The sequence below is a fragment of the Solanum tuberosum genome, unplaced genomic scaffold, assembly GCF_000226075.1.
Source record: "Solanum tuberosum cultivar DM 1-3 516 R44 unplaced genomic scaffold, SolTub_3.0 scf00105, whole genome shotgun sequence".
NCBI classification, from domain to species: Eukaryota; Viridiplantae; Streptophyta; class Magnoliopsida; order Solanales; family Solanaceae; genus Solanum; species Solanum tuberosum.
This window is the reverse complement of record NW_006239031.1, coordinates 507,527-522,396: the sequence shown is the minus strand read 5'-3', so window position 1 is coordinate 522,396 and position 14,870 is coordinate 507,527. Positions and strand designations below refer to the sequence as shown.

The window sequence follows — 14,870 nt, the reverse complement described above, 5'->3', positions numbered from 1 at the left end:
TCTGGAGTTTAGTATTCCACAAAATAAATAAATTATCAAAGGGATGTGCTATAGTTAAACATTCCGGTCAAATTCATTTGTTTCAAAATTAGTTGGAATGTATCTTTAATTAAATGCTTACTATTAATTGAAGATTTTGTGATATTATAAAATTTTATGTAGATAAAAAGAGCAAATATATGTGATGGTGAAAAAAGGTGTACTCCATTGGTACACCCTTTTGTGAGTAGCAGCCATTAGTATTTATAGGGAGTTTTCCCACTAATCAGTCTCTTTCTCCCCCCCACAACAACAACTCAAGGTCCAATAAGGGGGGAAGCAGACTGAAGTCTCTCTTCCCCACCTTCCCCTTTTTGCCTTGCCATCAACAGCTATTCACAGTAAGACCCCCTTTTGTATCTTTGTATGTATAACAGACATCATCAAAGTTTGTTTCTTGACTAAAGATTTTATTGTAGAATTGGTTTCTTAGATGAATTTGGAGAATAGAATACCCCATGGGAGTTACTTCCAGTACTCTCCAACTGGAATCCATGGTCCACTTCAGAGGTCATCTTCTCTTACAGATCGTGAAAGGTCAAATCTTGATTCTTGTTTCAGTAGTAATATTCTTGTTTTCAATCAGTTTCGTTAGTTACTGCTTTCTTGGAATGTTGGGTCTGGATCTGTTTTGTTGGTTTCTTGGTTTTCTTGGTTGTCTTCTTCTGTTAATTGTCTCTATAGGCATCTTGAGTCAACAAAACCTTGATAATATCGTCTATATGATTGTTGGATATTGGTTTCTAGTTGTTCTTACATGTGGTGACACTTTAGGATCCTTTTCTGTGGTACAAGATCCAAGATTTTAAGGCAGTGGGTTCAGGGTGCGACTGAACCCACAATTATTTTAATAATTGGTTCAAACTTTATGTGAATATATAATTGTAATTTACTTCAAGATGAAAGCAGTGGTTGTGCCTGCATCTACTACCTTCAACACGCATCCGGCCTTAACCAGGTGGATCCAAATATATTACTGTGCCACTTTCCCTATACTCAATTAGACTCTAGGCTTGGCTGATCACTTGACTCAGGTTCTTTTTGTTGTTGACTCAAGGTTTTCTTGGTTGTGTCATGAAAATCGGGTTGAGCAGTTGAGTTTTTTCAATTGAATAGGACATATCCTGATGATAACTACTCTTTTATTTGATTTAAGTTTATTCAAGTTCTCGTTTACCAAGGAAAATTTCTCAGTGTCAAGCTGATTTTCTCAGTAACCTCATGTACAAGGTCAAGTAATGTTTGTCGTAAGACGGCTGTATGTTTAACCACGTGTTAAGTCCATCTCTGCTGCCTGATTAGCATCTACATTGGGCTCCCTATTTCAAGTGGCCAATTTTTATAAATAATTGAAATAGAGTATACCCTATTACCATTATTTTCTGTGTCAACTCTAGATACATCTCTCCTATTAATGTGATTTGGCTGCTTGCGAAAGACAGATATTTGGCAGAGTTATTGGGGGAGAGGCAAAAATTGGGGCCATTCATGCAGATACTTCCTATATGCAGTAGACTTCTAAACCAAGGTAGTAAATCGTAACCACAAGAACTTTTTATAGTAGTTCTGGATATCTTTATGTTGGAGCAGAATTCTTTCTTCTGTTGAAAGCTTTTTAAATGTTTTATCCAACAAATTGTTGAATTGTTTGATGACGATAGCCTGAATAATTCATGTAAAATAAAAGAGGTAAAAGATTGCATAGTTCCAACACCAGTCGCGGACGGGCTTATCCTGTGTACGAAGTGCTTCTGGCTGGTGCAGGTGAGTGGCGATTGGGCATATACTATTCGCAAATATTCCCATACCGTTTCTGCAAAGAGGCAGTTTCCACCTTTGAACATGTATCTACAAGTTACGAGAGGAGCAACTCTACCGTTGTGCCAAGGCTTGCTCTCATAGTCAGAACACTCTTGGAAAATTTGACGTGTTGCTACACAAGATTCCAAGTGAGTAGAGGGTCTTAAGAGTTATTATTTCTTTTTTTCCGTTCCCCACTTCTCCACCGACCAGTATGAAGAAGAAATATATATAACCCCAAAAAGTAAAAGTAAGAGTCTCCGTTACATCTTTCTTCAGTCTCACCTAGATATAAGTTTAACTTCCAGCAATTGCATGTTCAGCTGCCACACATCATAGTCGATGTTCCTTTTTTGTACACACATGCTTAATAGCCCACATGGAGAAGGATTTACGGTCGAAGTATATAAAGTTTTAATAATATAACGGCACAGATTGCACTCTTTCGTGCTTTCTGATCTCCCAAACGTAAAGAACATGTAATTCAAGTACTTTGGAGTTGAATAATTTGATGACAAAGATGGAAACATTTGTTGTTTCTGGAATGGGTTTTTTTGTCAACAACCAATAATCTCAAAACAATATATGGCGAAGAAAGTTCTCCTGATATGCTTAAATTGTTGACTTTAATGGCAGAATCATTAATAGATGTTATTTTGTTAAGTTTAGGGTCTTTTATTGTCTTGATCAGACTGTCTTATGCAACTACTCTGACAGAATTGAGTTTTCTTTTGAATGTTTAAATATCAGAAAACGTAAGACTGCCCACATATTTGTTTTGTGGTCCGTAATCTTACCCCGTTACACATAACGCCTTATTGGATGTATTATTCTGACTGCATCATAGCCAGAAATCATTCATTAATGGAAAATTTTAAATGGCGTGATTTTTTGTGATAAAATGAAGGTGATGAAGTGCAAGTCGGAGGTTTGTAAGCCTATGATTGGGCGGTGGAATCTTAATAGACTAGGAATGATTTACTTATCAAGAGGAAAAAAAGAAGCTAAGGACTGATTTGTATTAATTTGGGGTTTTTGATTTGTATGGAAACAAAACAAGTAATCATGACTTATTGGTGCTACAAACAAGAGGGAGAAGATTGAGACATAAATAAAGAATATACTGTTCTGAGAGTCCTTTGTAATCTCCGGGTACACTGCTCTAAGTTTAATATTTATAATTATTATGCACTAAATTAGCTAGAAAAGCTTCACCAAAGAGAGTCAGAGTGTCCAAATTTTTTTTTTTTTGAGAAAGGTAACATTACTTCTATATATAGTCCAAATCTATTGAATTCAAAGAATCCGTCAATTTTTCGTTACTTTTCTTATTTCCTATTGTTTAGAGGTTTTAATATAGGAATATAAGGCAACTTCTATTGGATGACTTTTGAGACCGGGAGGATTCTAAAATCTAAACTAAGAAGCGGACACTATCATCTAATTAACTAAAGAATCAGTAAGTGGAATAGGAAAGAATTATTTACCAAATGCTAAGTTACCAAACACAAGTCTATAAGTAGCTTTTCTGGATGCCACATTAATAAGTGTAGAAATTCAAATCTACAAATCATAGAATTTGGTTCAAAGCATGACCCTGGACAAGTGTCTGATTTCCACTTTCTTCCACTTGTCTTCGGCATCATTATATAGTCATGGAATAATGGATTTTTTGCATCAATACAAAGTTTGATGTCGAATTTGACCCTGTAGCTTAATAATTTGCTCTCTAACTCGTGCGTTTAACAGTGGATGAAGCTTGGGACGGTAGTTCTAGGGAAAATGATTCATTTGGGTTCTCTTTGCATGTTATTTTTTGTAACTTAAAATATGGGCAACATTATTATGTGTTCAAAAGGGATGAAGGTGAATTTGGTTAAAATGAAGCTAAAATGGTGTCTTATGGATAGTCTGGTGAATCCACCACTGACAGTCTTCGCTGAAATCTTGTGAAAGGTAAATTGAGGGAAGCATTCAATTAAGTGACTGAATAAGGTTTTGGATTTCTTACTTCTGCAGAAATCATGCGAGCAACAGCTTTGTTGTCAAATCAGTTCGTGGATCAGGAAAGGATGGGACAAGAGAGTCCACATAGGTCAGTCAGTCAACATATAAATGGAGGTCAGATAAATATGGGGGCATGGAGTGCAATGCAAACTGAGGTATGATAAGCTTCTATACTTCATGGAGGTTAGCTTAGGCATGTAATTATGTCACGACTGTTGTTCTTAATGTGGTCATACTCTTCCAGACTTGTTCTTATCACGTAATGAGTATGAACTAGAGTTGTTAGTATAACATTGTTGTTTTCAGTAAATTGATTGTTCCTGATTCTCAAACTATGCATTTTTATAGAAGTTAACTGGTTTTTTTTGGTGACTAACTGATTGTATTACCAAAGTAGCAAAGAAGTACAGAAGTCTCACAGTGTTGGACAACAAGCCCCCAAGCACTGATGGCAAAATAATCTAAATACATCAAGAGATCTACATTAACTATCTAACGTAGCCTATGAATAATCGTTGAGTATAGCCAGCCTACTATTCAATCTAAGGACTAGAGAGCCCCTCAATGGATTGCTTGAACAGCCATTCTTACTAACACATCAGGTCCTATACTCTTCTGCGGAAATGACCTCATGTTTCTTTCATGCTGTACCAATTATAGACAGCATGCTAAATCCAATCTGTATAGGATAGCTTGCACTGACTTGCCACTAGCATGTCTAACAGCCCACATCACTTCTTCATGCCAATCCAGAGATACCCTTTGAATGGCCAGCCATGAGAGCAGCCTAGTACTGGCACTCGAAGAACAAATTGTCCAGGCTCTCATCAGTGTCGGTGCAAAGAAGGTAGGGCATGTCAGGTAGAATACTCCATTTGGCCTATATTTAGGTAGAAGTCTTCTCCAAACAGCCATCTAGGTGCCCCATGGTTGTTGGATAGTAACTTCATCCCCTTCACTATAGTGTAGTGCCCCCCCTCAGCTTATAATGGACAGTTTCTGTGCTGAATTTAGTCATAGCAGCAACATCCTGCTCCTCATAGCCAGCTGCTTCCATAGTTCTTTTGGCATTGAGTATCTTTTTGATCATCCATGAGGCTTGGTTATCATGAACATTCCATGTACTGTCTCCTTTGATGAAGTAGGTATGGACCCAGTGGATCCATAACCTGTCCTTATTCAAACACCGAGTGGTTACAAATGGCAGCTCTATTCCAATTAATCATACCTAAGAAATCAAAACCACTCGCTGTCTTTGGGATACATGACTTTTCCCAAGCTATCAAAGCCTTTTTGAGGGCTCAGCATCCCCAGCCCATGGGAATCCTTACACAAGGACTCTGCAAAGTGGATCATTTTCTTGGGCAGAATAAAAACTTGTAACCAAAAGTTTTGGACAGAGAACAAGACAGATTTGATTAATTGTACCCTACCAGCATAGGATAGGAATCTAGAGGCCCAAGGCAGTCTTGTCCATCATCTTATCTATAAGGGGATTGTACTGAGTCACTGAGGTTTTCTTTTAGGTGAGGCCGTGAGGGGTATACCTTGGTACTTGAAAGGAAGAACACCTTTTGTAAATCCCAGAAGCTGTAGTATAGCTACTTGGTCAGCCACATTAACACCTCCAAAATAAATGAAGCTCTTCTCAGTTCGCAAAACCAGAAGCACTAGAGAAGGCAGTAATACAGTCACATAGAGACAGACTTAAGGTTACCCCTGCAAAAAAGCAACAAGTCATCTGCAAACCCAAGGTATGCACAATTTCTCACACTTGGGATGAGGTTGCTTCTTCAAGGTTTTCAGCTGTCTATTCAAGTATTCCATGGGTAATCCAAAAAGGAATGGGGACAAGGGGTCTCCTTGCCTTAGACCCTTCTTGGCATGGGAAGGGGTGCCATTAATAAGTGTAAAATGTGAAGCTGTGGTGACACGGGTCATAATCCCGCTTATGAGCTGTGTGGGAAAGCTCAAAGCCTTGAGAACCTGTTGTGGGAAGGTCCATTCAATGGATTCATAAGCTTTCTTCATGTCAATCTTCAGCATACACCTAGGCAGATCTTTTTCCTCCCATACCATTTAATGAGGTCATGGGACATAATAATGTTATCAGTAATCACACTACCACTCTACCAGGGATAAAAATTGCATCCACCAATCCAGCCATCACCTTCTGCATCCTGTGGGCTGTGGGTCAGTATTTTTGAGATAAGTTTGTATAAGATAGTACAACATGATATTGGCCTGTACTCAGTAATCTTAGTTGGGTTCTCTGCACCTTGGGAATCAGTGGTACTGTAGTAGGCTTGAACATTGATCCAGTAGAGAAGAATCCCAAGACCCCTCCTGCCTTTTTGAAAAAAGCATGCATTGTTAGAACATCACAACCAGGAGCTTTTGAGTCCTTGTCCCTTGTTTGGACAAAACGACTCTGACAGCTTCATTGTTCTTTTGCTGGCTTGGAAAAATCTGAACTGCACTAGGCGAAGCAAATTTCTTGAGCTTGCAGAGCTACTAGGTCCTCCCACTACAACAGGCATATTAGTTTTTGGTTTAGCACTTGATAGTGGTGGCCAAGCTTCAGTGACAGAGCTTCCTTGGTCTGGTACTCCAGTGGAACCTTACCATTCCCTTTTCCTATGGGTCCTTTCGCACCGTTGCTTCTTTCCCAAGCCTGCATGTTCTTCCCAGGTCCAAGATCGTTAGGTTGCCCTTTGCGTGTCCGTCCTCGGGGCATTTCTGGCCTAGGCGTTGCTCACGTGCGCCGAGAGATTTTTCTGAGCACTTTAGCTGCACTATCTTGTAGCATATCTTTAATTTTAGATATCAATTGGAAGTGAATTACCTTATGTGCTTCCTTGGAAACCAGGTTCACGACACACACTATTCGAGCATTATAATTGACGTTTCTCCTTTACAGTAAATGTGGAAATCCAAGCACTATAATTGATGTTTCTCTTGTAAGGGAGCAATTGTAATACTAAATGTGGATAATCCTACATACTTATTGTGCAAGTTTATGCCTTGAATCACAAGAGATAACTTCCTCAAGATTCTATGTTAATTGTGATTTGTGTATTTGTAGCTCAACAAATGTATGTGTTTGAGAAACCATATTTTGTAGCTTACTTTTAAGAATTATTCTAAGTTTGTATCATTGTCCTGTTACTCCTTATGACAATTACTTAGCTAGATAAAATGCTTCTGTATTCAAGAGGATTCACTTTCTTAATCTCAGGAAATATTGTGCTCAATTTTGTAGTTTCAATAATCTATTTAGCTTGAGCATTAGAACACTATGCTTGTTCACAAATGTTAGAAAGAAATGTAAGTTCAGCAGGTGGAATTTTCATGCATCATTATCAATAATAGTTGCTTTGTAGAGGATGGTATTGCCAACTCTGTGCAGAGTTTCAGCATTCAAATTTACTGTTTTGACCTGTGATTTTATCCTTATATGCCATCTAATAAAATTCTCAGATGTTATTTAAGGACTTCTTGCTCTTCCCAGAAATGTAATCTATCCTTGCCACGTGGATTACTTTAATGAAAATGTAACCGCATTTTCCCTCACACTTGTTGCTTCCTTGTCAAAGCACTAAACATAACCTAGTTAGATAAATAGAAAGAAAAAGCTTAGCACTTTTTGTGGTGTTAGTCTTAGTCAGATATTGTAGGTGTTGTTACTCCTACTCCGCATTACAGGTATTGTAAGCAGCTTTTGATAATATATTTGTTGAATCCATCTTCATACCTTGAAGGAGTTTGAATAACTGCTCGTGGACATTGCTGGAGGATTTACCCCTTGATGTTTTTTACTTGCTGCAGGAAAATAGACTTCTCCAGAAAATGGCGCCATTTCAACCTTCCCCTCTGGATTGGCATGTTGTGCCGGGAACTGCAACCACTCCTGTTGTGAAGAGAGTCATAAGACTGGATGTTCCTGTGGAGAATTTCCCAAATGTATGTGAACCTTATTAGGGTGTTGTTCATGTTGCTCTTTTTCTTCCTAAATTTTGGAACAGATCTTGACTAAGTTGAAACCATGCAGTATAATTTTGTCGGTCGAATTTTGGGACCACGTGGGAATTCCCTAAAGAGAGTTGAAGCCATTACAGAGTGTAGAGTCTACATCAGAGGACAGGGCTCAGTCAAGGACTCTATCAAGGTATTGGGCCCTTTTATTCTTCTCACTCGATGTTTGTTGTAAGAGCAAGCTTGAGTAAACTTAGATTTACTATGACTTGCTTCATGAGGGCCTCTATAAGAGAAGTGTTCTCTGTCACATTGCTCCGAAATGCTTTGTCAAAATAATGCTTAATTCTTAAAGTGGTTTTTTTGAGTTTTGGTTGACAAACTTACCTGGTACTTGTGTTGGTGGAGGTAGCAAGTAGCTAAAAGATTAATTGAAATGCACACAACCTGGCCTAGGCACCATTGTTATCCAAGCAAAAAACAGTATTAACATATCCAATTTAGTGGTGTAAATTAGTTGTTGTGGATGTTATATTTTTACTCCAAATTTACGAGCAAGGGTTTCCTCTGATGCCGCACTCATCTCTTCATCTTTTCTAGAGCCATTATCTGATGACGGGTTTGCATCCATCTTTCCAAGCGAATAGCTGATAAAATTTTTATAGGTGGAATGGTGATTTACTTACTTGGTCCTAAGAAATCACATCATGTGTATTGTTCAGTCTCCCTGTCTTAAAATCATTCTACTCTACAGGTGTGAAGTTTACTGCCTGAAATCTGCAATTGATTATTTAGTTTAGTGCTGAAAATATCAAATGCCATAGTCATCTCTCTTCTGTATTTATCTGAAGAGGTGGTCAACCATGACCAATCAAATTCTGCTAACTATTACAACGAGGCTAATTGCTAAGCTGCAGAGAAAAGCAAGCAGGAACATAAATAAAAAATTTATGCACCCATAGGTGTAGTTTGGTGGTCAATGAAACTGGAACGGACCATGGGAGACCAGGGTTCAAATTCCAGCTGAGGCAAACATTACTAGGTGATTTCTGCCCCATCTAAGTGTTGGCGGATAGAATCACATAACTTGTGTTGTTAGGATGTACTACGTATCCTGTGGGTAAGTCTAGGTGCACATAAGTTGGGCCAGACACTACTGTTATACAAAAAATGTCTAATAGGTACAAGGGTCTGTTGAGGTGTCAAACTGAAGTAATGCCAACTTTAGGGGGTTGTCATGTATTTGGCCACCTGGTAAATGAAATTGACTTCAATTATGACATTCTCATGTTGCTATAGCAGACATGGCTTGAATCTATAATATTCAATTGAACTCCATGTGTGATTGAAATAAAGCATGATACATGCTACGTTTGATCTTTTTTTCAGTCGTAAATAAATTCCAGGGAGGCAATTTTTAATGTGCCTAATAGTTCTCTGCTAGCCAACCATGTACTTTCTGTAGCGTTTAAGCCTAACCGAGGAAGTAATGTTGCTTTTTATCAGTTGCAGAAATTCTGGCTTACAGATATCTTCTCCATATGTCTATGAAAAGTTCCGTTGTTTTTTTCCTTGTATAATCAAACAACCTAGCAGACATCATTCTCATTTTTAGAAAGAATGATTGTTTTAATGTCCTGAATCATTTTGTTGTCTAAATTATAAGTTAGTTTTAAATTGCTTTTTTGCATTGTTCTTTTTTCCCTCCTGTAGGAAGAGAAATTGAAAGATAAACCTGGGTATGAGCACCTCAAAGAGCCACTGCATCTCCTGGTGGAGGCTGAATTTCCGGAAGACATCATTGACGCCCGCATTGATCATGCAGTATCGATCCTAGAGAACCTGTTAAAGCCTGTGGTACGAGTTAAAACGATATAGCTGCAATTTGCCATCATTTGCTTCCAACTTTTATCTAGCCCTTTGACTCTTTTCTCCCTCGTTTTTCCTGTATCAGGATGAATCTGTGGATGTTTATAAGAAGCAACAACTAAGAGAATTGGCTATGCTAAATGGTACACTAAGGGAAGAAAGCCCAAGCATGAGTCCCCGAATGAGCCCTAGCATGTCTCCATTTAGTAATACAGGAATGAAACGAGCAAAGACGGGAAGATGACAACTAATTGCTGAAATGCTGTTTGTCTAGTGATCGACACAGATGATAGCTTATCTGCCCGATTAGGAAGACTTCCCAAGTTTGCTTCTGGTACAGAATGCAGGAATCCTTAAGACAGATTCTTTAGATATAGGCGTAATGTTTATTTTTTTTTCTGTAACCATCCTTCCTAGAGGTTGACCTTTAGTCTTAATCTAGGTTTAGTGGTCAATGTGTTAAATCAATCAGAATAATCTGTTTCTTATTCGATACTTATGAGATTCATGTATTATTTTAATTATTGCAGGTCAACTGCTTCAACTTCTGAATAAATATATTGAGAAGAACAGAAGTTTGACAAGATATCGCTGAATATTTTGCTTTAAATTATACCAATACTTCAGTTCCTTGCTTTTAGGGTCACTGATGTTAGTTCAACTTTAACCTGCAGTCTTGTTTGTTCAATGGCTTGTCCTTTCATGTTGTGAAAAATAGTAAAATTTTCATTGATGAAGTGTGACTTCTTATTTAGAGGATACAACATTTAACACATACAAAAAACAAAATATATTTAAGGCCTAGTGATACATCAGAGGGTACAAAAGCAAATTCGCACAACTTGAAGTACAGTTTAGCTCATTTGAGCTTTGATTAAAATTATTCCTCAATTTTAAAGCAATCTAATAAGCTGCAAACACCTACTACACAACTATTACAGAGTGAAATTGTGACGGATGAATTACAATCCTCATTTTGGAGGGTGACGTTTGGCAATATCTGTTATCCATCGATCGCTGTACCCAAAAAACAGAATGCATGATAGTTTTGGTTCTGCTAACACTGATACATATTTCTACAAATTGTGAAATGAAGATTTCTCTTGATTTATGTCAATATTCTGGAATCAATCCAACCCATTGTCATCATTGAATCAAGAATCTGGATTTAAGATATTACTTACATCTGCACACAACGAGATGATATCAGGTAAATAGTAAGTGGAAGCAAAAGTGAGATGCAATAAGCGAATAAGACTGATTGTTCCAAATAGTTGACAGCCTTTGCATATTATCACAGTTTGAGCAGATATTGGATACAAACAAATAACATATAGGCATTCAAAAAAGAAATAGAAAAAGATACTTCCTCATCAGCATGACCACTTCATGTCCACACAGGCTGACACTCGAGCCTAAACAGTAACATGATAATATAATAGCCAAATTACAAAAGATTAAAAGAAACTACGTAGAATATACCACGTGCACATCAAACACTTGTCCAGGCCCTCCTGGGGAATCACCCCTAGGAGTCAAGACCAAATCAAAGCATACAGGGAACTATGTTACTGATATAGCATAATAACAGGGTGCATATAAGCTCATGGATATAAAATCTGATACAGGCACAGACCTTAACATTTGTAACGAAAACTATTAGAGCATATATGCCAGTCATTAAATTTACAGAGCACACATAAGCTAATAACTTATAAAATCTGATAAGTTTCACATTCCATAATCGTTTGCCAAGATAGACAACCTCAACACAGGATAACTGAAAATCAGGGTAAAAGAATTTAGAAAAGGAGAAACATAAAATTGTGTTGCAATTATATTTGGCAAAAGAAAGCAAGCCATATATCACTCATCTTGATACAATATTGAGATTAGCTAAAGGGAACTACGTTACTGATAAAGCATAGCAACAATAAAGACTAGATAGCTTGATTGCCTGCAACTTGGTACAAAAAGGAAATAGAAGAAGACTGTGCAAAAAGATAAAGCATCCTACAGAAATTATGAATGAACTTACATGAAATATGAGTAAAGACTACCCATATAGCATATCTATACAGTAATAAACATTAGGAAGGTGCACAATGAGTAATATTTGCTCCTTCCTTCCCATTTTTTATATGACAGTTTAGCAGAGAAAATTGGCTGAAAGAGTTACTTTGCTCAGGTATGACATCAGTAATGCTAGATAAAAGCAATTCTCATATCATGCTGAAGTTTTTGTACAAGATTACTTCCAGAGACAGCAGAACTACACAGTTTAAAGTTTAAGCTACAATTTTTCCATGCAGTTGATCAGAGTTAGTAGTTTTGAACATTTTGAGACACTCAAAAAAACCCGAATGATCTTCTTAAATGGTAAGAAGGGTATGTGCTAACAGCATTATGCTCATTCACCAAACAATAATTCCAAAATTCCATGTAAAAGCTAGGAGTAGAAAGCAGAGCAGCATTTCCAAGAGAGTACAATAAGGAGCCTCACCTCAGTACATTGATTGTTAACATCTGACACAAATTTAATCCCGAAGACCCAGCTCAAGCTCAAGCTCATCATCTTCTTCGAACAACTTTAGCAGACGAGCATACTGCTCTTCACGCTTCTTCTTTTGCCAAAACTTGAAAAGGAAAAATGACAGAAGCACTACTGCCACAAGGGCAAGGCATACAATGAGTACAGTTGACCCAGTGTTACTGCTGGATGCAGCATGAGTATCAACTTTTGTTCCATTTTTGGGATTTAAAGAATCGTCTGAAAAGCCTGAAAGTAAAACACATACATATAAACAATCAAACCGACAAAATGGAAACAAATTCAAGTATACAGATGCTTGTCATAAAAATGTAGCCATAAACAGGTTTGATGGGGTGCATTCCTGGGTATCTTTGAACAAGGACAAAAGAACATAAAATGGTAGCAACACCTATGGGGAGCTAGATTTTCAAGCATATTGATTCCATGTCAAGGACGGACAAATTGTGGAACCCCTAGTTGAGCTCAAATCTTTTCCACAACAACACTGACTCTCCCTTTTATGTCCCAGAAACATAGAAGATGGTGCTAGAGTGAATGATGTGGTGAAGAGAATACAAATGATGAATATTAGACATATAGGAATGGATACTAAATTCACAAGAAGCAAACGATGGAACTGGGAGCAGTCAGGAGTCAAGGTAAGGGATGGACAAATAGAAGTGTCTAAGCCTTACTGGGGCTTACTCAATTAATGGAACCATGTCATGCCTGTAATGAAATCTTCTATTACTTCATCAAAAATAAATAAATAATGGAACCATGTCGGGGCAGTCATTACTAGTGGATGGAATGCACATTACAATATGTAAGCTTGAGTGTGAAGAAATCAACAAAGACAGTGGTCTCTTTCAACAACGCCCAGCTGGGACACTTTGATTAAAATTATGGTCTGCTGGCATAGTCAGAAAGCTTATCCTGCAGTGATCTCTCATGTAAACCGGTACGACTAGTTAATCATACTCATTTTCCTTGTAAATTTTGCAACTTCAACAACTACTGGGAAGTGCTTCAGATTTTTCCTTTCCACAGATAGCCTTTTTATTGGTGAGTGCTTAGGTGACATTGTCAGCATATTGGAAAATTGATTGGACTAATCCTCAAAAGTTTTTGATTGAGAGTGAGGTCGTGATTAACTCTAGGCAGAAAGGTATAGCATATTGATCTCACCTACTAGCAATCATTTACCAAAAGCCAAATTATTAACATGATATTTTCATTACCTTTTCAGATCTTTTTCCATTCCTCAATTTCTCCTCCATTGTTTACAAATTTGAGGTCTGCAAGCGGGATCAACTAACAACTATCTTCTTAAAAACATAGTTTCCTCATTGTCCCATTTACGAGCTATAAGGGTATATTCCTAATTGGTTGATAGTTGCATGTAGTTCTACCCAAAATAGTAAAGTATACTGCATACCCTTGGAAAATCAGAAATGGTAGAGACATAGCAAACACAAGGAAAAACCTATCTCGTTGGACAAAAGACGACGTTCAACTATCCACTAACCTACCACCCTAAGCTACCTCCTCAGGAAGCTGAGATGCGACATGTCTTGTCTAATCACCAACCCCAATACTTCTTCGACCTACCTCTACCTCTCATGAAGCTCACCACAGCCAACCTCTCACACCCCCTCATTGGAGCATCTGCACCTCTTCACATGTCCAAACCACAGTAATTCATTTCACCACCAACCAAAAAAAAAGAAAAAAGAATCTGAAGCTGTAATTGAGTTGTTGTAACATCAAGACAAGATCATCTTCATTTTCTTGAATTTGTCACAACACTCCATTTTTCTCAAAACTAGACAGAGACAAATGACAACCTTTTCACACACAACCCTTATCCTAAATACGACAGTAAAAGCAATAGTAAATTAGGAATTCATCTTAGCTTCCTATGTACGCAATCTTTATTCTTATTATGTTTTATTAAGTAGATTTTTTTTTGCACATTTTCAATTACAATTCTTGAAAAAGAAAGAGGGTTAATGATATCGAATTGAATCGAGATCGATAATTGACACTCTTATTTCCGAATTCCAAACTCATCATTCTTCCTTAAACACAAGGGATCTATGAGAAACATTTACTAGTACGAAATAACCCATTAAAACAATCATATAACAAAAACAGAATCGGAAAAAAAAGAAGGAAAATCAAGATCTGGGTGATTGCATGCAAACCTGTTATGAATTGATGAGAAAACGAAAGGAAGAAGAGAAGAAAGGAAATTGATCTCCCATTAGAGACCCCTCTCATCTCCCTGTTTTGCTTTTTTTCTCTATGCTTTCTTTTCTCTCTCGCTATCAAACACCTTTTCTTGTCTTAATAGTATTATCGTCCGCTTTTTCTCTTCTTTCTTCTATTTTTCTGTTATCTAGGACAAATACTTTTGTCCTTTTTCTTAGTACAATATATTTACCGTTTGGACATAAATACTAGTACTACTCTTTTAAGAAATTGCAAATTAAATATTTTTGTTTTATTAAATTATCGTTATTAATGATATTTTGAAAATTTGAAAGAATCATAAGGGTATAGTTAAAAAAAGCAATTAATTTGCTCTTAAGAAATAATTTTAACATATTGAACTAGTAAATAAAAGATCATGGACCATAAGTCG

General features: G+C 37.2%; 2 protein-coding genes across 3 annotated transcripts; one reads left to right on the top strand and one right to left on the bottom strand.

Moving 5' to 3' along the window:
* The first annotated feature begins 222 nt into the window (after window positions 1–222).
* Window positions 223–10,320, top strand: LOC102586492 (KH domain-containing protein At1g09660/At1g09670). The gene is made up of 8 exons (XM_006349251.2): window positions 223–380; window positions 459–576; window positions 1,482–1,567; window positions 3,859–4,001; window positions 7,675–7,809; window positions 7,898–8,014; window positions 9,535–9,678; window positions 9,776–10,320. Exons 2-8 carry the CDS (start codon window positions 473–475, stop codon window positions 9,932–9,934), a joined length of 888 nt encoding a protein of 295 aa, XP_006349313.1. The 5' UTR covers window positions 223–380; window positions 459–472; the 3' UTR covers window positions 9,935–10,320.
* An 84-nt stretch (window positions 10,321–10,404) lies between these two features.
* On the bottom strand, window positions 10,405–14,617 carry LOC102585942 (uncharacterized). Of its 2 annotated transcripts, none has more exons than XM_006349249.2 (3): window positions 14,431–14,617; window positions 12,194–12,469; window positions 10,405–10,876 (listed from the first exon to the last, which is right to left on the bottom strand). In XM_006349249.2, exons 1-2 carry the CDS (start codon window positions 14,504–14,506, stop codon window positions 12,228–12,230), a joined length of 318 nt encoding a protein of 105 aa, XP_006349311.1. In that variant the 5' UTR covers window positions 14,507–14,617; the 3' UTR covers window positions 10,405–10,876; window positions 12,194–12,227. The 2 variants fall into 2 exon arrangements, with proteins under 2 accessions (XP_006349311.1, XP_006349312.1); XM_006349250.2 differs by lacking the exon at window positions 10,405–10,876 and adding an exon at window positions 10,887–11,470.
* Window positions 14,618–14,870: the final 253 nt, after the last annotated feature.